General features: G+C 36.2%; 1 protein-coding gene across 2 annotated transcripts in view; it reads right to left on the reverse strand.

Moving 5' to 3' along the window:
* LOC150099370 (uncharacterized) overlaps nucleotides 1-23,612 on the reverse strand; it is a 462,639-nt gene that overhangs the window by 40,177 nt on the left and 398,850 nt on the right. For both annotated transcript variants that reach the window (XM_090403434.1, XM_090403433.1), the window contains exon 31: nucleotides 9,579-9,781. In XM_090403434.1, the coding sequence (XP_090259560.1) occupies nucleotides 9,579-9,781 (203 nt within the window). The remainder of the gene's footprint in view (nucleotides 1-9,578; nucleotides 9,782-23,612) is intronic.

Consider the following 23,612-nt stretch of genomic DNA (forward strand, 5'->3'; position numbering starts at 1 on the left):
AAAAAGGAAGTTAACGAGCGGCATGCCTCAGAGTTCTGTTCTTGGACCTCGGCTGTTTAATTTGTTTGTAAATGATATATTATGTGAACTGAGTGGAGATTTTCAGTTGTTTGTTGGTGATGCAAAGTTGGAGAGAATTATAAGTAGCATTACTGATAATTCCCTTCAGGAAGACTTGAATAGACTTTTGACTTGGACAAAGGAGTGGGGTTATAGTTTTAATATTAATAAGTGAAAGGTGTTGCATTTTGGAGCACAGAAATATAAGACTGTGTAGTATATTGACAATTCAGTACTGCAGGAAGTGGATGAGATTCGAGAGTCATGGTTGACAGTAAACTGAAGTTTAGAGGAGAATCTGGAAGTGGCTGTGCCACTGTATAAAGCACTGGTCAGATCACATTTGGACTATTGTGCTCAAATTTGGTCACCTGGTTTTCAATGTGATGTGGAAACATTGGAGAGGGTCCAGAGATGTGTGACTAAGACAATATCAGGACTTCGGAATGCTAGCTATAGAGAGAGAGAGAGGTTGAAGTAATGTGGGTTGCAGAGTTTAGTGGATAGGAGAAAAGAGGTGTATGATAGAGACATTTAAGTTAATGAGAGGATTCTATCAGATTAATCCAGATGGGATTATAAAAAGAGTAGAAGATGAGAGGGGAATAACCAGAGGCCATTCCTGGAAGTTATGTAAAAGTGTGGTGAAGAGGGGTGTGAGGAGTAGATTTTTTACATAGAGAATTGTCAGTGAATGGAATGCATTACCAGAATTAATGCAAGGAGTGTTAAAAATTTTAATATTCAGTATGATAAACATGTTGTCAGTTGAATGAGCCCCCCACGATAAGTCTGCTGACTGCATGGAGGGTGCAATAATAATTAGTTTCAGTGTTTTCTTTTTATTTTGAATTTAAGAGTTTAAGCTACTTGGAGTGTGTGATGGAGAAAGTAAAAATGTATCCTTCCCACATAAGCTACTTGGAGTGTGTGATGGAGAAAGTAAAAATGTATCCTTCCCACATATATACACCAGGATATCATATAACGTATGCTCTATTATTAACCTCTTAATCATTTAATTCATTAAGAGATTGGGTCTTTAGACATCTTCATAATATCCTCTTCTTATTCCTTTCCTTCTCTTTTACCTTGAGGTGTCAAGGATTTCTATTCACTTTACCACTACCGTATTGAGGATAAGGTGGTTACCCCTATGCCTCCTGGTGTGTCCTATGCTTGTAGATGGTTGTGTTAATGGGCCAGTTTGCCCTTTATTGGGGATGAAAATCCCAAGTTTCTGGGTGAAAAAACTCCCTACCTTCGTATGAGACAGCTAACTCACCTTCAGTTGAAAGAGACCAGATAAAGGTTTCTCATGTCACTGATGGAAATTTATTATTTGGTCTTTCTGACAAAAGGGCTTCATCTATACTGATTGAGCTATGGAGGCTCTCTTCATAATATACATATACATAAAACATAAAATCAACCAAACTTAACTACACAAGCACCAAAATTCTAAGATTCTAGACTCTTGTTTTAGGAATTTCACTGCCAAAGATAAATATACAGGAAGAAAGTTAATACAGAAACTGCTCATACTTTTATAACAGCAACATACATTAAATAAACATCTTTAACCACTTTAAAATGAATTTGCTTTCTATATAAATTGATATCTGACTTGTCACCTGCAGCAGAAGGGCCTATAAGCATATCAGTGCTTATAGGCCTTTCGATTTCTCAACCACCACAATTTTCTTTGCAAAACATAGGTCCTACCTCAGTAATTTATTCACATTTTATAATAAGGTGACAGCAGAACTGGACAAAGGAAATGGTTACACCACGATACTGATGGACTTGGCAAAGGCATTTGACAGAATACCACATGGAAAATTATTATATAAGTTGGAGCAAATGGGAATGGATATGAGGCTGGTGGCATGGATGGGGGTGGCTGATAGACAGACATCAGAGGATGGTGTGTGGTGGAGTGGAATTAAGGCAAATAAGGGCGACTAGTGGAGTGCTCCAGGACTCTGTAATGATATAACTGAATGTCCCCCTTAAGATTTGAAGGAAAACATTCAGTTGTTTGACGATGATGAAAAAATAGGGAGGGCAACAGTTGATAAAGGTGATCTAGTTTATTTAAATCATCTTACAAGATGATTTAAATAAACTGGAAGTATGAGCAGAGGACGATGATTGTTAATTCAATGTTATAAAATGTAAGGTAATACACTTCGAGAAAAAAGTATTACATACGTCATATCATATTGATGGTACTAGTTTACAGGAAACTAATGAGGCTAGGGATTTGGGGTTGATGGTGGATAGAAATTTGTAATTCAGAGGACATACTGCAAGCATTGGCAAAATAGCTCAGAGGATTACTTGGATGCAGAAGATCACATTGACAAGTAAAGATAGGGAGGTTAGTATTCCTCTTTATAAGGCTATGATTTGGCCACATGTTGACTACTGTGCACAGATTTGGTCACCTGCATTTCTTGGGGATTGGGAGGTTGTGGAGAGGATTCAGAGATGAGTGACCAAGCCAGCAGGTCTGTGGAATGTTCCCTATGAGGATAGATTGAGGGTGTGTTGGTTGAAGAATTTAGCTGACAAGCAGAGGAGAGGTGATATGAGAGAAACTTATAAAGTTATTAAAGGAAATGCTATAAGATTGACACAGAAGAAATTTTTCAATATATAGGGAATAGAGGAAAAACAAGGGATCAGACTTGGAAGCTGTCTAAGAGTGTGGTTAGTAAGGGTGTGCAAACAAGATTATTTTCTTGAAGGGTGGTAAATGAGTGGAATGTGTTGCTAGAGGTGGTTGTGAGCACCCCAACACCAAATAGGTTTAAGGAGATGTATGATAGCTATTATTGTGTTAATGAACAGAGTGGATCTCTGCAAAGAGTCTTAACTCCATGGAGTGCCCATATAAATAATAATAATAATAATAATATTAAAAAAAATGAAATTCTCACCATTCAGTGAAGGAAATAACTAAAACTATATCAATAGACCGAAAATCTTAAATAAAACAATGCATTCATGACTCAAAAATAAACTTTACTGGGTGCTGGACCCATTTCTACATGAACTGGAAAGCAATAAACTTTCATTCAATTTCAACTGAATAAATCCTCCTCCTCATCATCAAATTCCTGACATGTACCTGCAAGGGGGGTGTGCAGGATATTATGATAGTAGTACATGAAGAACTTACATCATTACTAACCTCCTATCAACAATTTTCCTCCAAATCAGTCTGTTATCTGTCAAGACTGCAACATTATCAGATCTTATACTTCTGTCTTCTAAGGCAATTTTTACTATCCACCTATATCTTGGTCTTTTTCCTGCCAGCCTAGCAGAGAAAACTTGTTTTGCTAATCTTTCCTCTCCCATTCTGTTTAAGTGACCATACCACATGAGATGAGTTCTGCTAACACATTCCTGGATGCTGACAATGTCAAGTTCTTTTCTAATATCCTCGTTTTTAATATGATATTGCCATTGATGCCATCTGTTCACGCCTATAATCTTTCTCAGGACTCTCATATCTGCGGTCTCTAGTCTTTGGTCAAGTGTTTTATTTCTAACCCAGCTCTCAGATCCATAAGTTAAAATCGGTTTGAACACTGTCTTGTATACAGCTAATTTAGTGTTTCGGCTAATTTCTCTCTTATTCCATATGAATTTATTCAATTGACTTCCTACCATACCAGCTTTGTTGATTCTGTTGTCTATTTCCATATTTAATTTACCATCTTCACTAAAAATCGTGCCTAAGCAGTTGAAATGTTTTACTTGTTCCACAGGTATTCCATTCACAACACAGTTGACATTTTCAATGATTCTGCCTATTTTCATTGTCTTTGTCTTTTTATTGCTCACCGTCATACCATATCTATTACAACAGCTATTCAATTTAGTCAGAGAATCTTGCAGACTTGTAGTGGATTTATTTAGAAGTATAACATCATCCGCATAAAGCAAAGAGCTGACAATAACATCTCCAATTTTGATGTCAGGTTAAATACCACTTTCCTTCATAATGTGATCCATATAGATAATAAATAACAGAGGAGATAATGTACATCCCTGTCTAACACCAGATTTAACATAAAACCATCTTCCTGTACTTCCTTGAATTCTAATTGCTGACTTACAACTCAAATAAAGACTAAGTATTGCATGATATAATGCTCCTTTGACACCATATACAACTGTAGCACTTTGAACAGCTTCTCTCTTGGCACCCTGTCATATGACTTTTCCAGATCTACAAAACTTAAATAAATACAGATCTTTGTTCTATTCCCACGATTTCTCAACTATTTGTCGTAACTTGAAAATTTGATCCTGATAGTCTCTATTTGGCCTGAATCCAGCTTTTTCTTCTCCAAGCTTCCCTTCCACAATCCTTCTCAACAGTTTCTCAAGTATACATTAATCTTACCAGGAATACTCAGTAGGAGGAAATACCTGTATAATTCTCACGTTCAGTTTTATTTCCCATTTTATATATGGGTACCATGAGAGCTCTATTGCAATCATCTGGAATTCGTCCCTGAATAAATCCTATACGGACTAATGACCACATTAAACTTCCCATTTATTATTATTATTTTTCTCCCTTTTTAAAGGATTTCCACTCTCAGACACAGAAACCACCAAAGTTTTCTTCTTCTCTCGAGCAGCTGATAATATACAATGTCTGTTAGTTTTTCACTTTTGCAGCAGATGCATGGAAATACAGCAAAGCAACTTCTGCTTGTCCACTATCATGCATTGCTATTACTAGTTTTAGCTTTTAAAATGGTGACAAGTTCTTTTCATGTAGGAAAGTTATTCATTTCTAACTTTCTCATGAAACAAGTAGATTCAATATTTCTTTATTTCATAAAGCTGGCAATTTGGCATTTCTCATAAGTAACAACATAATAACATTATTATTCTTATTATTTTTAAATAACATTTGTCTGGATACAGACAGCCAACATTTAAAAAAATAGATAGCTCATACAAATATAATTAAGCTCCAAGTTCTAAGTTCTAATTTAAATAAATAATATGATGAATTGGTACATTACATAAGCTGCCATAACTGAACAAATAATGACTAAGTATGGATTTATTACTTACGTAAGACATTATTTAGCATCGAATTTTTGCCCTAGTGTATAAAGCACCTTTATGGTATGACTAAAATCAAACAAGTAGAAGAGAAAACTGGAAGATTCAACAATGAAAATGCATGAGTACTTGTATATCACACAGAGTGACACAGCCTAAAATACATTAAGGTCCAAGCTATATAGATTTTAACAAGAGACAAATTATTAATGAATTAAAAAAAAAAAAGAAACTATTGACTACATAATATGTGGACAAGAATTATTTTTTATAATAGAGATAACTTCAGACCATCATTTCTGTTCAGATTTATACAGTGCAGCAAGGTTTCACTGTTTAACAACCCACCAGCTCAACCTTAGAATACTGTTTTCATATTTTAGATAGCACACCACACCACACACCAAAAACCTCCCTGATACCATCCAGAAGAGAACATATGAGCAAAATTATGATCATTCAATCTCACAAAATTTTTTCCAAATGCCTGTACTGATGGTCTGTCTCTGCCATTTTACTTTCACAGATGATGAAGCCTCTTAAGCCCCCTAAAAATTTACCTTAAATAATAGCAAGATTGGATAGGTATCAGTAAATTGTATCCATCGTTCACTTCTAAGCATATAAACAAGGCACCAGTGAGTCATTATGCATTCTCTGTCCAACTATAAAATCATGCAGAAAGTTAATTACTATGGCATGCTTGTGATTTTATAATCATGAATACCCTACAGGTTTCACTATATAAGACTGTCCAATTATAAAATTGCAAAACCAGCATTTCCTTCTCTTCTATTCCATAAATCTTCATTTTCTAGGCACAGTCTCACTCACCTGGGGTTTCCCCATATAAACACAAACCCTCTATTTAAGATGAATTATCAACAGGTTTCTCTTCTCCCCCCCCCAACCTCCCTTTTTTTTAAATATCAATTCTATACACAAGAGGTGGTAAACTTACAGCACAATAGCACTATGTGTGTGTGTGGGGGGATATGGAGAACAAGTGGTTAAGAAGAAGAAAGAAAGAACCTACTGATATTTCTTGAATAGCTAGAGGAATAGTTCTAGGAAAACAGTCTGAAGAACAGAGGAGGGGCACATCATATTTGCTGGAGTTAAGATCACAAATGTTTGTGAAGTAGACAAGGAAGTTTTTTTTTTTACAATGAATTTTTATATAAAAATTATTTATGATATCTTGCATAATGAACTGTTGAGAAGTTGTTGACCAAAGAGCAGAAGCATGTAGTGTGGGGTAAAAGACATGCCTTCCACATAGAAAACTCATTCATTTTCTTGGCATGACCTTGAGGGTTTCCTCCTATGGCAAGTGGCAGCTTGATTATTCATTAGGTTCAGTTGCATGTGCTATCTGCAGACGAGCCTGCAGAACGACTTTACTGCTCTATTGTTGACTGAGGGGGGGGGATTTAGAGTTTAAATACTCTAAAGATATTTAGAGTATTTAGAGTTTAAATACTCTAAAGTATTTAGAGTATTTAGCATGCTCTTGTAGGATGTTAGCTGCATTACATGTAAGAACAGAAGTGATACCAGACCCACAGGCGATACCAAGGTTGAAGTAATACAAAGGAGAAGGAGGACTGAAACCAGAAATTCTGATCTGAACTGCAAACATGACAACAAACATACTTCAGATCTATAATATGCAAGATGATGGTATTTCACCAGGCAATGAAAGTTATCTACCACTGAAGAAAGGCATGTCTTTATGGTTGCAATACTTACCAGAGTCATCAGAACCCTGCTTGTGGAAGGGCCACACTGCAAAAAAATCAGGTTGGCATGCCTGGAAGAGGCTATATGTTGTGCCACAAGCACCTAAGCAGTCCATGATGTAAGATTGGTGGAATAAATTGACTGTCTAACATATTGCAAGAACTGTGTATAGTGGACAGTATTAAGGAGGAGGATGAAGGTTACAAGTAGGAGATTATGCAGGACCTAGTACTAAGAACATTACTGTCCAACCTTTAAACAGTTATAATGTAAATGGGACATATTGATTTGTTTGTAGATGATGCACTGGCAGGAATACAAGTATTGAATTATTGTATCCACAGGTGGAAGGTTGAATATTGTGGTGGACCTATACTGGAAGAAGTATAGGAAGAAAGGGATCATTGGATTAATGACTTAAAGAGAGTTCAAGTTCAGGGAACGCATTGCAAAGGTAGTGAAGACAAATCAGAGCTTTGCAACAGGGAAAAAGGTGTTGAGCATCAGAGATAAGGGTGCCATTTTATAAGGCCATACAGAGCACTGTGCTTATATCTGGAAATCTGGATTCAAAAGGAATAAAGAAACTTTTCAGAGAAAAAGTGCACACAGTAAAATAAATGAAATCAGGACTGTGAATTATCAGCCTCTGAAGACATTGAGACACGTGACCTGCAAATGTTTGATATAGAGATATGATCTGCAAAGTTTGGTAGATAGAAGATGGAGGTAATATGATGGAGATATAGTTGTTGAAAAGTATTCAGTGAAATGGACACTGGGAAGACTTTTCAAATAGTAGAACGAGGGCCTATCTCCCTGTTGTAATTTAAGTTATGCAAAGGAATAGTGAAAGTAAGGAAATGAGAAGTGGGTTTTTTTACATGGAGATTGTTGGGTACATGAATTCATTACCTGAGAGAAAAGGAATACTGCAAACAGTAAATGAGTTTAAGGAGTAGCACAGTTGATTTAGTGGTGCATAAAATAGACCTGAAGTATGGTGGTATAAGAGTCTTACAGTGGCTGCACTGCATAGTTCAGAAAGTCTGGACAGAGGGACGAATTCCCGATGATTGGAGTAGAGCTCTCATAGTACCCATATACAAAAAGGGAAATAAAACTGAATGTGAGAATTACAGAGGTATTTCCCTACTGAGTGTTCCTGGCAAGATCTATGCAAGTATACTTGAGAAACGGTTGAGAAGAATTGTGGAAGAAAAGCTTGGTGAAGAACAAGCTGGATTCAGGCCAAATAGAGGCTGTCAGGATCAGATCTTCACTTTATGACAAATAGTCGAGAAAGCATGGGAATATAACAAAGATCTGTATTTAAGTTTTGTCGATTTGGAAAAGGCACATGACAAGGTGCCAAGAGAGAAGCTATTCAATATGCTACAATTATATGGTGTCAATGGGGCATTATATCAAGCAATACTTAGTCTTTATTTGAGTTGTAAGTCAGCAGTTAGAATTGAAGGAAGTACAGGAAGATGGTTTAATGTTAAATCTGGTGTGAGACAAGGATGTACATTATCCCCTCTGTTATTCATTATCAGTATGGATCACATTATGAAGGAAAGTGGTATTAAACCTGATATCAAAATTGGAGATGTTAATGTCAGCTCTTTGCTTTATGCAGATGATGTTATACTTCTAAATAAATTCGCTACAAGTCTGCAAGATTCTCTGACTAAATTGAATAGCTGTTGTAATAGATATGGTATGACGGTGAGCAATAAAAAGACAAAGACAATGAAAATAAGCAGAATCATTGAAAATGTCAACTGTGTTGTGAATGGAATACCTGTGGAACAAGTAAAACATTTCAGCTACTTAGGCACGATTTTTACTGAAGATGGTAAATTAAATATAGAAATAGACAACAGAATCAGCAAAGCTGGTATGGTGGGAAGTCAATTGAATAAATTCATATGGAATAAGAGAGAAATTAGTCGGAACACTAAATTAGCTTATACAAGACAGTTTTCAAACCAGTTTTAACTTGTGGATCTGAGAGCTGGCTCAGAAGTAAAACACTTGACCAAAGACTAGAGACCGCAGATATGAGAGTCCTGAGAAAGATTATAGGCATGAACAGATGGCATCAATGGCAATATCATATTAAAAACGAGGATATTAGGAAAGAACCTTGACATTGTCAGCATCCAGGAATGTGTTAGCCGAGCTAATCTCAGGTGGTATGGTCACTTAAACAGAATGGGCAAAGAAAGATTAGCAAAACAAGTGTTCTCTGCCAGGTTGCCAGGAAAACGACCCTGAGGAAGACCAAGATATAGGTGGATTGATACGGTACAAAGTGCCTTAGACGATAGAAATATAAGATCTGATAATGTTGGAGTCTTGACAAGTAACAGACTGATTTGGAGGAAAATTGTAGATAGGAAGTTAGTAATGATGTAATTTTTTTCTCATGTAGTAATATCATATCCTGTACACCCCTTGACGGTACATGAATTTTTCAGAGAATGATGATGATGATATGATGATGAAATGATGATGATAAAATAGACCTTCTGTGATAATTCTCATGAATCCACTGAGATTCTGCAATAATAATAATAATATATTCCAGCAAATTATGGTGATGACTATAATGTTAATATATTCCAGTAAATGATGATAGTGATAAAAAAATAAATAAAAATTCTTACTTCCTTTTTGTTGAAAGCAATGAGCTATGCAAATTATTATGAATCCTATTTTCAGTTGGAGAATGCCATCCATTTCTTTCTTGAAAAGAATTAATTTTTGGATCCTTATTATCATCACTATATTTTGAAAAATGGTCATAGGCTAAATAGTTACACTTTTTTCCAGCTTCATATAAAACCAATTTTAGGCGTTCTATTTCATCCTAGGAAAAAAACAAAAGAAAAAAAATAATACAAATAATAATATAAATTAAAGAGATATGATCTGCAAAGTTTGGTAGATTTTAATTTTGATTTCATTTATCTTTTTTTTTTACCTCTTTAATTTATAGTATAACTAAGTGGAAAAACTTCTAACAACTATACCTAATCCAGAGTATTCTAATAATGTGTAAAACCTTTAGGCAACTCGTATATGAAAATATGACTTCTGCATCACTTCAACCTTGATATCACCTCTAAATTCTTTTAAGTTTGTATTTACTGTGATAAGCATGGGTAGTTTTATTCCATCTGATCCTGTGTAAGGTCTGTTCTCACTGACAAGACTTCAATAAAGGTCAAAACCGGTCTGGGTAGTGACCTTTCCCATAATGCATAGCATTATAAGGATATGTGCTTTGCATCATGGGATACTAAGACAAGTGATGTGAAGTCAATAAGCTTCTATATACGAGTTGCCTCAGTCCTGAAAATAGTTCAGGCGCAAACTTGTTTGCTTACACTTGGATAAAGGATTAAACCAAGTATATAATAATCTTTCATTTATACAAGATTTCCAGTATGTCAATTAAAAGGAATGAAGAACTACACTACCTGAGACATAACCTTGTCCTCAACAGTTATGAACTCAAGATGATCAATAAAATTCTTAATGCACCTCCTATAGCTCCTATATTTAAACAAGATTTTAAGAATGCAATTACACTACCTTACATCTTACATCAAAAATGTTATAGACAAAGTGGCAAAGTTGCTCCGTTAATATAACATTAAAGTGGCTTTTTTTTTTATCATTGCATAAAATCTCCAGATTCTTATCCACCAAAACCTCCATATCATCCCATGAAAAAATAGAGGCATTTATAAGATTCATTGCTCTTGTGGTATATGCTATGTAGGCCAAATGGAAAGGTAGGGGATATCCGCTTGCTTGAGAACGTGAGACATCTAAAAAAAAGAAGATAGCATAAATCAAGTTTGACAGCAAATGAAAATGTCTTAAATTGATCATAATTGTTTTACAAGAAAGTTCAAGAAAGCCTCTGAAATGTTGTGGATTCCCACACATAAATGTAACAAACATCAAGGCTTAGTCCTACACCAACTCTGGTCTGCTTTCATTAAAAATTTATTTTCATGAAATTTTACTGCTGCAGACCTAGGATATGATACACTCGATGCTACAGAATATGACAGCAGCAACTAGCATTGTTCCAACACATATATGGTAATTAATTTAATGTTTATATTCTGGTTATTGTTGTTGTTGTCCTTTGAAGAGTCTTAGATGTTTCCATGTGCTCCTTGAACTGCTTTGGCTATGTCGATGATTTTGTTTGTATAGAGCTATTATTCAGGATTAAGATCTATTTCTTGCAGGGCTGCTGTAATTGCTGGACAGGTAAAGATGTGAGTGGGTGTCAGTTCAGTATTAGGACAGTTGTTGCAGTTTCTATATGTTCTCGTATCATCTGTATTGATCTTCATTCCTCAATAATGTCCTGTTCATAGTCTTGCTATCATGGCGGAGGTCTTTCTGTCAGCATTGATTTCGGGAATTTGATGTTGTATCACTGATTTCAGTGGAATTAGTTTACTTTTGCTAGTACGTTAGCATCAGCAAGAGTTATCATGTTGAGTTTCTTGGTTGAGTTCTCTGGCCTCTTTTGCTAATTTATCAACTGCTTCATTGTAATCAATGCCAACACGAGCAGGAATCCATTGTCCTAAACACTTTAGTTGATTTAAGAGTTTATGGATGTCTTGCGCAAGATTGGTATTGCCATTTTTGATTGCCTCCATAGCTGATCTTGAGTCACTGTAAATTATAATTCCCTCACACTGTTAAGATGATGATAATTTTAAGTAGGCTTTGAGTGCTTTATTTATTGCATAAAGTTCACTGGTAAAATTGGAAGCAATTCTCCCAGATCCAACTTTTATTGAAAGTTTTTATCTTTCGGGAGTAGGAGAACACCAGCACCTTCATTAATCACATTGGTGTCTGACGATCCATTGGTATAACTGGTTATACAGATGAATTATTCTGGTTATTTATTTATATGTATGAACTACAAAGTTCTGATAACATATAATAGGTGTAATTAATTGTTTCTAATCTATTTTCTGTACAACATTTGCTAATACCCTTGATGAAGTAAGTCTAGTGACTTACAAAACTAGTAAGGTTATATTTTATTAAACTTGTTAATTATCTTAAAACATGTGGTCTGGAAACAATCTACAGAATTGCTAAACCACAGATGCAAACTTTGAGCTATTTAAAATGAGTTTTAATGCCATTTGTGAAATAATAACGATTACTAGATGTATTCACATCTAGTAATCTTCAAAGTCATTATTAATAGTATTAATCTGCCAAAATCTTGGCTTCTTCCTAAGTATCTTCATCCTGGCATCAAACATCTGTTTTTGCTAACTTTTCTTCTCCTATTCTGCTTAAGTGACCATGCCATCTTAGATTAGTGCTACTCAGACATTTTGAATGTTAATAATGTTGAGTTACTTTCTAATGTCATCATTTTTAATGTGATTTCTGGCTACTAATGACATCTGTTTACTCGCTTAACAAACTCTAGTTCAGTCAGCTTTGACAATGTCCTTTGGTTGAAAAGACCTAGGTTTGAAGCAGACTTGGATACTCTGTCTAGGACACAAAAACTTTTATCAGGGTTTTTCAATTGAAGGTGGATTAGTGAGTCTTACACAGAAACTTTGGTTTTTCATCCCACAAAGCATGCAAATTAACTATTAGAACACACAATTAACAGACATAATACATTGGCCTCATAGCCTGAAGTTTCAGCTGTAAATACAAATCAATCCCCCTTCTTAATTTTTCTTGGAATTGTCATGTCTGTGATCTCTCTCTCTCATCTTCTAAGTGTTTTATTTCTGATCTAACTCTTGGATACACGGGTTAAAAGTGGTTTGAGCACCTTGCATATTGGTTCTTCATTAAAGTAGCATTGTTTATTTTATCTATTTCCTAATTTAACCCTCTCATGCATAAGGGCCTCAAAAGAAGCCACACAAAAATGATGTCTTCAGATGAGGACATCATTTTTAACATATACAGGGCACAAATTTAGCAAAATTAATTAATTCATGATAATACTGTAAGATTAAATATAAATAGTACAGTATCATCATTATAATTTTTTATAAATGAATATAAAAATTCATGTAAAAGAGGGTTAATTTACTATCGTCAACAAAAACTGTACCTAAATAGCTGAATTATTTTATTTATATTTTATAGATTCAACACTCAGAATGCAGAAAGATGTTGAAAGTTTATTTTTTTGAAACTTTGTTTGCTCACACTTGGATAAAGGATTAAACTAATTTTATTATATTCTAACCAATGAAAAATAAACTTTCAACATCTTTCTCTAAATCCAGAGTAATTTATTAAAAAAGGGTGGCACACCATTTGGCAACTCTTATAGGTAGAGATGACCTGCTAATGCTTCTGCCTGGTATCTCCATTTGGGTCTGGCTCCCACTGAAGAGACCTCAATAAAGGTCGAAACTAGTCTGGGTAGTGGCCCTTCCCTTAAATGCATAACATTAGACATATCCTCAAGGAGATGTATTTTGCATTATAGGAGATGTTGGTAGCTTGCTCCACCTTTGCAACGAGTTTCCCTGGTGTTGTACCACCTTACCCCAGTCCTGTAGATACTTTCAGGTGCAAACTTTGTTTGCTCACACTTGGATAAAGGATTAAACTAATTTTATTATACTCAGAATGCAGTCGATGTTTTCTGGGTTCTTATTTTCATAGTTTTCATCTTGTTATTGCAGATTTTCATGCCAAATTGGTTACAGCAATTATATCAGGTAATATTACTTTCTTTCATAATATAATTCATATAGATGATAAATAACAATAGACATATCATGCATCCTTGACTCACCCCTGATTTTCCATCAAATCATCTTCTTTCTTACATCTGATTTTCAACTTAAATATAAACTATATTATTACATGACACATCCAGGGAGGGGGTGCTTAAGGGGTCAAAGCTGTATAACTGAGAGGAGAACTCCACATAGCTTTTAAAGGAATGCAGAGAACCAAACCGGGGCTTCTGACCTAATGTCGAATCCTCACCTTCTCGTAGTGCACCCTGTTGGGTATCTACCTGGATACTGAACAAATGAGGATGGGCTGGCAATTTGGGATTTAGCCAACCAAATTGTATTCCTATTGGTTAAACCAAAATACAAAATGATGGTACAACAAGACAAAATTTCATGCCGGCTGGGGCGTCACCTGGTTAAACAAGGTGCCCGTTGTTTTCGCCAGGGAACCAGGGCGAACAGCGAAAAGTCAGCTACTGGAACAAATCTGAAAACACACCCCAGCTCAACATCACCAGAGCTAAAGATCGGTACTATCAACATAAGAAGCGTGAATGGCAAAGAAATGGAGCTAGCGGAGGAATTAGATAAGTACCAGATCAACATAATAGGGGTGACTGAAACAAAAAAGACAAAAACTGGTGAGATCTTTCTGAGCAATAAATACAAAATGTTATATTCAGGCAATGACAATCAAGGAAAAGAAGGAGTAGCCATAGTATTCAACACAAAATACGAGGCTCATCTTCTTGAATGGCAGGCAGTGTCAAGTAGAGTGATTTGGGCAAATATCAGAATGGGGAACTGGACAATGAGACTTATTTGTGCCTATGGTCCCACAGTAGGTTCTACTAAGGTAGAAGTGGAGGAATTTTTTGAGGCTCTAGAGAAAGCTACTGACACAATGAAAAAGGAAAAGATGGTCCTTCTTAGGGATCTAAACAGCAGAGTAGGAAGTGATTGTCAGACATACAAAAATATTTTGGAAAAATTTGGAGAAAAGAGCAAAGCTAATAATAATGGCAAATACCTGTTGGATTTCTGCTCAGGACATGGACTGGTTATTACTAACACCATGTTCCAACATAAAAATGTGCACAAATTCACATGGAGAGAAGAGGCAAGGAATAAGAAAAGTCTCATTGACTATGTTATTATTGATAGTGATGTTTTCTCTCTGGTGCAGGAGACACCAGAGTGTACAGAGGATTTGAAATTGGAAGTGATCACTATCTAGTCTTGAGCAGGATAAAATTGAAAAGAATGACATGTAGGAAAGTTTTAAAGCAAATAAAAGTTGAGCAGCTCTCAGATGTGAACTGTAGACTAAAATACACAAAGATTATTGAAGGAAAAATTAAAGAGTTTGAGAAGAGGAACCAAACCTTGGAGATTCAGTGGCAAGCCTTGAAGAAAACCCTGATTGATTCAGCTAGAGAGGCATGTGGTGAAGTTGTCTGCAAGGATAGAAAAATTAGAACTTCATGGTGGACACAGGAAGTTAAATAAGCAGTGAAGTTTATTTTTATCTTATTATACAATAATTTATTGTTTCTTGATTCTATCCTTTTGCTTACTTAAAACCTTATGTAATCAGATTCTTACTGGCTGCGCCATTGTTGTGTTGTCCCTTCTTTCTTATTTTTATGTGTATCTAGTATCTTTCTCATTTTGATATCTCGGGACAATTTATTCAAGTTTAGCATTTCTTATTGCAGTCGCAGTATCAAGTTCTATCGCGTATGTGTCTATGTTAAATAGATTACATCATTGTTATGCGATCCACATTAGTAATAAGCTTAGCCTTACGTCTCGTTTCTTTTATGCTCCTTACGTAGCTTAACCTTTAAGGGCCACCAGAAGATTACCCGTTCCCTGAATTCTATATATTATCCTGATTACTCAAGCAAATTTATTTTTTCACTGCGCCAGCCTGAGCTTTAAAGTTAGAGATAGACACTGCCTTTAGGTTAATTATAGAATTTCAGGTGCTACTAACAATACAATTAAATTCCTAGAAACTTGGGCTCTCTGGCATAATTTTACTCTTATTTGCAGTCATGCCCTTACTTTCAATTGGGGTATTCCCACACATTCACACGTACTCGGGTTCAATTTTTATGAAGGGTCAGAGTCAGTCAACATGATCAGAAACACATATAATTAAAGAATCAAACATTTATTAAGTTCAATTAGTGATGCTACACAAGTTAAATTGATCATCAAATTCTAAAGTTAAATCACTACCTTTCATTCACTCTCTCTCAGTCTTAAATAAATTTTAGTATTCTACTTCAAAGTATCAGCAATTCAATGTCTCAATAACTCAATACATATTATATTTATGATTACAATTCATTTTTAACACTAAGTTCAAAGTATTAGCAAAACTCAATATTTCAATAACTCAATACACATTACATTTAAGATTACAATTCATTTTTTTACATTTTAGGCACTTTAACACATTCTTCAAACTCTCTCGGAACAAACATAACAGAATCTCTATCTGGTTGACAGTTCCTAAAGTTCGCTTCAAGAAAACATAGTCATTTTCACAGATCTAAACTTTTCACTCTTTCTTCTAATACAAATTTCAAATTTCGCTATCTTAAATGTTAGTCAATCTCAAAAGGGCTAGAATAAGTGAGAGTACTTATCTATTCTTATCTTCGGTTTCCTGCTGTCCTTTGTTTCGAATCTGGTTGTCTCGATTTTAACGCCATGTGGGTTGCACGCACTCGCTTGGGCTGGACACTATACTTCTGCCTAGGTTTTTACGTAGATGAACTTCTCACTATGGCCTGCGGTTTAATCTTGCCGAAACTCTACTACGGTGTCATACTGAACTCTGTCGTTAGTCAGCCCTCAAATATGAGAGCTGAACCGCAAAGAACTCTCGGAGCACATGGAGAGAAAATTCAGGAACAAGAAAAAACGGGGGTCATTTACTTCCGTGTCGCTGGTTATATCCCTTCTCCTGGAGTGCCACCTTTCCGAGTTTGAAATTTCTCATCGTTTCACTCATTGGTCTCCGTTCGGGTGACTTCACCGATTTACATACGGGGCTTCTTGGTTCGGGGAACATATGCGTCATTGTGCCTTCTAAGATGTAATGCCCGCGGGTATTTCTCTGATCTTACAGTATTTAGGGTGATCTTTGCCCTATGTCATTGAATAGTTCGTATTCTTTCAGTTACATTATTTCATTAACATTTCCTCTCTTATTTTGCCCTTTTTTCTGACTTACATTTATACTAGACACTTAGGTATAAAGTTTTAAAATTCACAAATTATTATATGGGCAGTTGTTAAAACAAAAAACACATTTTTACTGCTAAAAGACAAGTATGCAAGTGTGATTTTATGTAAATTGTTAGATTCTGGAATGGTGACGTCAGGTAAACTCTGAAGTCGCCTATTTCAGATCTAACAGTAGATTTTGGTACACCAGTTATATCAGCAAGTCTACGATGGCTTGTATTTAATGGCTGGCTTTTAATTTTATCCAGCAAAGCAATTTTACTTGAAAGTGTAAAATCATTTCTTGGCATCTTGGCAAAGAGTTAAAAATTTTAAATAAAATTGACATAATAAATCGATATCGCTAGGTACAGTATATAATAAGGGTAGATTCTTAAGCAGACACGTACTTGCCAGACGCACGACGAAAGATAACTGATTCGCATCACGCTAGTGTTGCCAAATATTAGTGTACGTAGTGTTGCCATATTTTCGAAAAACCCATAAAATATATCAAAAATTGCTAAATTCCTTTTCAGCTACTGTCCCAATTAAGCAAAAAGTTGTCCCAATTAATCGTTTAAATTATGTATTAATATGTTGGTTTGGTTTCCATTTTTGAGATTTGGCCCAAAAAAGCGGTTGCCCCAATTAACTGGTGGCCCATTTAAACGGAATTGACTGTATATATATATATATATATATATATATATATATATATATAAAACTCATAAAAATAGAAAAAAAAATCCTTCACCCACCTACAGTACAAATGTACTATAGGATTGCATATAACCTTTCGAGGATAAAGGAGCAACATAAAGAGTATGTTGTGTGTTGCCCCCCCCCCCACAAAATGTTATATGCGATCCTTGTTGATATGCATGTACACAAATGACAGAAGTATCAGAAATAAGGGATAGGAGTTTTGGGCAATGGTCAGCTTGACTTGCTAGAAATTACAGGCATCGGTGATACTTGGTGACAAAAAATTATATAGTTACAAGGATAGAATGTAAAGGATATTGTATTTTCAAAGCGGATTGAGGGAATGGACAGGAGGTGGGGTACTGCTGATGATAGCTGAAGAACAGCAACCAAGAATATTTGAAATTAAAATAATTTTAGTTCTGGGAGAGATGGCTCATTTGAGGCTGTCTGGTGCGAGATAGAAGCCAACAAAATATATTGTTGGTTGCTGCTCCAGACCAGGGGGATCCATAGCAAGATGTAGATGCCAGGTATCAGTATATTAGCACAATGAGTGCAGGCCAAACAATTATCATGGGAGACTTCAACTATGGGGACATAAACCAGAGGAAGGAAAGGAGGCATGGCAAGATGGAAGTGGAATTTATACAGTTGCTAAGGGATAATTACCTGAAACATGTTATAGAGGGGATCAGGGGTTTGAGAGTGCTAGTCTGGTAACAGTATCAGAAGATATATCCATAACTAAAGTACACTTCGCTTCCAATAGGGAAGACTGATCACACAGTCTTGTTCTGAGAAGTTGCTAAATATGTGGAATTCTCTTCAAGAAAGAGTTTATATTGAACTATAAATATAATTATGACAATAATTATTAAATTAATAATAATTATTAATTATTATTAATAGTTAGTAATTATTAGTAATTATGACAGACATAGGAGGCATCTTGGAGCAGTGGAAGCACTTGAGAGGCTACAAGGAAAGAATGTCAAGTAGGACATGGAAAATGGTAAGAGACTGTTTAAGAGAAGCAGCATCAGACTGCATACCGAGGGTCAGGAAGATAAATGAAAGGGGGGGTTAAGTGGATGAGTAAAGATATAAAGTAAGAACTGCAAAAAGAAAAAAAAGGAGAAAACACTGTGGAAGGAATATATAAAAAAAAGTTAATCAGCATACTCATGAAAAGTACAAAGTGTAAGCAAAAAGAGTGATGGGTGGCTAGTATGAGAAGAAAGGCCAAAGCAGATTATGAAAGAAAATTAGCAAAGCAGATCAAAGTAAATCCAAACTTTTTTCTTTTGTTATGTAACAATTAAAAGGAAAAATGATTATGGCAAGATGACTTTAAACAATGCTGATGGCAGGAAGGTGACAGAGACAAAAGAAATAGTTGAGTTGCTGAGTGATCCTTTTCAAAGATGCATCACCCAGGTGGAGATTTTTCAGTTGCTCATGTGACAGACACACAGTTTGGAAAGAAGTCAATGGACCCCCATGGGCAAGGTGTATCGTGCCATGTAACAAGTGAAATGTTTACAGACAGTATAAACTGGAGGAATATGATGCTCCCAAGTCAGTGCAACTGTGTCCAGGTGAAATAGCTGTGAGAAGGGAAATGACAGAGTTCGAAAGAGGCATTGTGATAGGATACTGTGTTGCAATCCTATTTCTTTGGCAAATTATCTGTAGGGTGCTGCAAAGGATAATATGTAAAAATCATCATCAGCTCATATGTTGAATGCACCATTGGGGGGGGGGGGCATCAACTGGAACATGAATATGTACAAAAACATTCAGAACTGAGGCTCATAAAACAGGTTTCCATGGTACGACTGCAATATGCAAGCCCCACATTACCCAAACCAACATGCATGATTGTCTTCAGTGATGCAAAGAGCATGTATGGTGGGATGTTGAAGCTTGGAAAAGCTGTGTTAGGGAGCAAAGAATCATGCTACATCCTCTACTGAGCAGATGGATAGGTGTGGTGGATGCCTGGTGAACATCTCTTACTAGGGTGCATAACTCCAACTATGAAATCTGGAGGTGGCAGTGTAATGGTATGGTCCTGTTTTTCTTGATTTGGGCTTGGATCTCTGTTAGTGGTGCTATGAACACTGAACTCCAAGAGGTATCCGAGCATTCTGGACAATGTGATGCTTCCTATTTTTTGGCTTCTATATGGAACTGACTATTATCTCTTTCATGAAGACTGTGTCATAATACTGCTGCTGTAACTGCATGGTTTGTGGACATGAATGTCACCACACTCGACTGGGGCCTTTACAGAGCCCGATCTCAATCCTATGGAAGATCTGTAGGATGAACTGAAGCACTGGGTAAGGTCAAGGGACATCCACCCTACAACAGTCCAGGACCACAATACATGTATAAAGGAAGAATTGTCCAAAATTCCCACTGACTTCTATCATATGGTTGCAGAAAGTATGCCCTGTAGGATTGTTGCAGTCATTGCAGAAAAAGGAGGTCCTACATCTTATTAAGATAGGCACCATGGCTGTTTGTTCCTCACACTATGGTGTTTATTGACTACTGGTATATTAACACTGATATTGAAAAATATCAGTGTGAATATAGCAGTAGACCTGGATGGCATGTCAGCCTGTATATTACGTGAATGTGCAGGAAAACTGGTACTGCCTCTGATGAAGTTGTTCAATCTAAGTCTCAGCTGTGGCAAGGTTCCAACGGAGCAGAAAGAGGGTGTTAAAGGTAAAATCCAACAATGGGCGAATGGGGATATGATACTCTATAGAGGGCAGCACAGCTTTCCTGTCTTAGTATTTTATTCACATTTTATAATAAAGTGAAAGTGGAATTGGATAAAAGAAATGGCTACAACACTGATACTGTTGGACTTAGCAAAGACATTTGACAGAATACCACATGGAAAACTATTACAAAAGTTGGAGCAAATGGGAATGGATATAAAGCTTGTAGCATGGATAGGGGTGGCTGAAAGACAGACAGCAGATAGTAGCATTTGGTGGAGTGGAATCTACGAGAATGAGGGTGACTAGTGGAGTACTTCATGCTTCTGTAATAGGGCTGCTACTCTTTAATTTGTATATCAATGATACATAGAAAGATTTAAGGGGAGGATATTCAAAACTGGGGAAGCAATAGGTGATAAAGGTGATGTAGGTATCCTGCAGGATTATTTAAATAAATTGGTATTGTGGGCAAAGGATAATGATTGTCAATTTAATGTTGCACAATGCAAGGTTATACATTTTAGATTGAAAAGGTTAAATACTATAAATCGCATTGATGGTACTGGATTGCAGGAAATTGATGAGGCAAAATATATAAAGGCAAAAGTTGGTAAAATAGCTCAAAGGATTATTTGATTGTCGAAAAACAATGCTATCAAGTAAAGATAGAGACGTTGTTATCCCTATTTATAAGGCTCTGAATTCAGCTGTATTTTGACTAATGTGCACAGATTTGGTTGCCTAGGTTTCTTGAGGATCAGGAAGTGGTGGAGAGGATTCAGAGATGAGTGACGAAGCTGGTCACAGGTCTGTGGAATGCTCCTTATGAGGATAGGTTGAATGTGTATGGGTTGCAAAGCTTGGTTAACAGGCAGACAAGAGAGACCATGATAGAAACTTATAAGATATTAAAGTGGTTTTATAAAATTGACGTAAAGGAAATTTTTCAATATATGACAAGTAGTCAGAGAAGTAGGGATCATACATGGAAACTATGGAAGAGTATTGTTAGCAAGGGTGAGCAGACCAAATTTTTTATGTTGAGAGTGGAGAATGAGTGGAATGGATTACCAGAATTAGTTGTGAGTGACCTGATAGTGAATGAATTTAAGGAGAGGTATGATAGGTTTTGTGTGTGTAAACGTTAGTGTGGATCTTCCACAATGAGTCTTCAGACTCCATGGAGATATATATAATAATAATAATAAAATAAGGGGTTATTCTTGGAAACTGAATATTCTTACTCAGTTTAGTAAATCCTCAGAACAAGATTTTCTGTTTAGAGAGGAGTGGTGAATGAGTTGCCATAGCCTGTTGTGAGTTCTTTGTTGGTGAATGCATTCAGTAAGAGGTCTGATGGGTATTGTGTGAACAGCAAATTCCCATATTGACTCTTCAGACTCCAGAATAATCATAATAATAATAAAACTACTTCTCTAGTTCCCATAAGTTCATTAAGTGAGATCAGCTGTATTCCACATGTAGCTTTTCTTCTGATCACTTATGCTTTGCCATAATAAACCTCTCTGTGGAAGAGTATGGTTAGCAAGGTGAGCAAACCAAACTGCCAGTCTATTTAGATCATCCTCTGCATCACCATTAGGAATTAATGTCCTCCATAATGAAGCATAATCAGTAAACAACTATATATTCCTTTTAAATCATTCCCAATATCATTAATGCATAAATTAAACAACAGTAGCACAAGTACAGAGCCATTTTATGAATTACTGTTCACCTGCTTTCTCCTTGGTTCTGCTCTACCATATATGCTATTCTCTGATATCTATATCTATCCATCAGCATACCAGCTTGATATCCATCCCCATTTGCTCTAATTTACATAATAGAATTTTGTGCAGTATCTTGTCAAATGCCTTGCAAAATCTAATGTTATCAATGCACAGCTCTTATCGAATTCTACTGTCACTTTATTGTGAAAAGTAAGTTAATTACTCAGACAGCAGCTCTCCTTCCCACTATATAATTCCAACTTATCTATATCTATAATCAATTCTGCCTTTGAACAACTTTTTAATAGCATAACCAACCTCTTGAGATACCAATTGTATAATTTACTACATCTATATTTAAGCCTCCTTTAAATAACTGAACAATTTTTTACTCTTTACACTTCCCTAGGACTGATAGTGGTAAGACTTAAATAAACTTATTAGGGGTATTGCTATTTCTCTTGCATTTTCTCGTAACACTGGCTGATATCTCATTTAACCTCAGTGTGAATACAGCCATTCCTCTTTGGCTGTATTCACACCGAGATTTCTTAATATCCAAAAGAACACCGCTTCATCTGCCTTTATTCAATGACAGTGTTACCAGATTCAATGTTCTTGTACCTCGAGCCCATCACATGCTGCTTAAAACGTTCATGTCGGGAAGTGTTTCCCAAGTTTATCACACCCACAGGGCTTCTCATTACCACTTGTGTGCTGCTTTGCATCAGATGAGTGGGCTCACTGACACAAAGTTTATACAGCATGTTAGTTGCAACTCTGCCCAACAGGAAAAGATACCAGAGGAATGGAGGAAAAGCATTCTCGTCCCAATCTAGATACAAGGAGATGTTCAAGATTGTGGCAACTATAGAGGGATCAAGTTGATGTCACACACGTTGAAGATATGGGAAAGAGAAATTGAAGGAAGGATATGGTGGGAAACAAAAATTGGTGAGGAGCAGTTTGTATTTATGCCAGGAAGAGGGACAACGGATGCAATATTTGCGCTCAGGTGATTGATGGAGAAATATAGGGAGATGCAGGCGGAGCTACATATGGTGTTTATAGACCTGGAAAAGGCATACGACAGAGTGGCCAGACAGTATGGAAATGTATGAGGAAGAAGGGGGTGAGGTTGGCAAAGGAGATGTATGAGGGAGCGAAAACTCAGGTCAGGTCTAGTGTCGGCATGACAGAGGGGTTCCCCATTGTCATAGGGCTCCATCAGGGATCAACTCTGAGCCCCTACCTCTTTGATCTGGTCATGGATGTACTAGTGGAGGACGTCAAGGAGGCGGCACCAGGGAGCATGATGTTTGCCGATGATATTGTTCTCTGCAAATCATCCCGAGAGAAACTTGAAAAGACCCTGGAAGAGTGGAGAAAGGTATTGGAGGAGAAAGGCATGAAAATTAACCGGGTAAAGACCAAATATATGTCAACAGGGAGTGATGAGGATATCATCATATGACTCCAGGGTGAAAGGTTAA

Source organism: Typopeltis vanoorti, chromosome 14 (assembly GCF_054136105.1).
Source record: "Typopeltis vanoorti isolate ZY-2024b chromosome 14, IOZ_Tvanoo_1.0, whole genome shotgun sequence".
NCBI classification, from domain to species: Eukaryota; Metazoa; Arthropoda; class Arachnida; order Uropygi; family Thelyphonidae; genus Typopeltis; species Typopeltis vanoorti.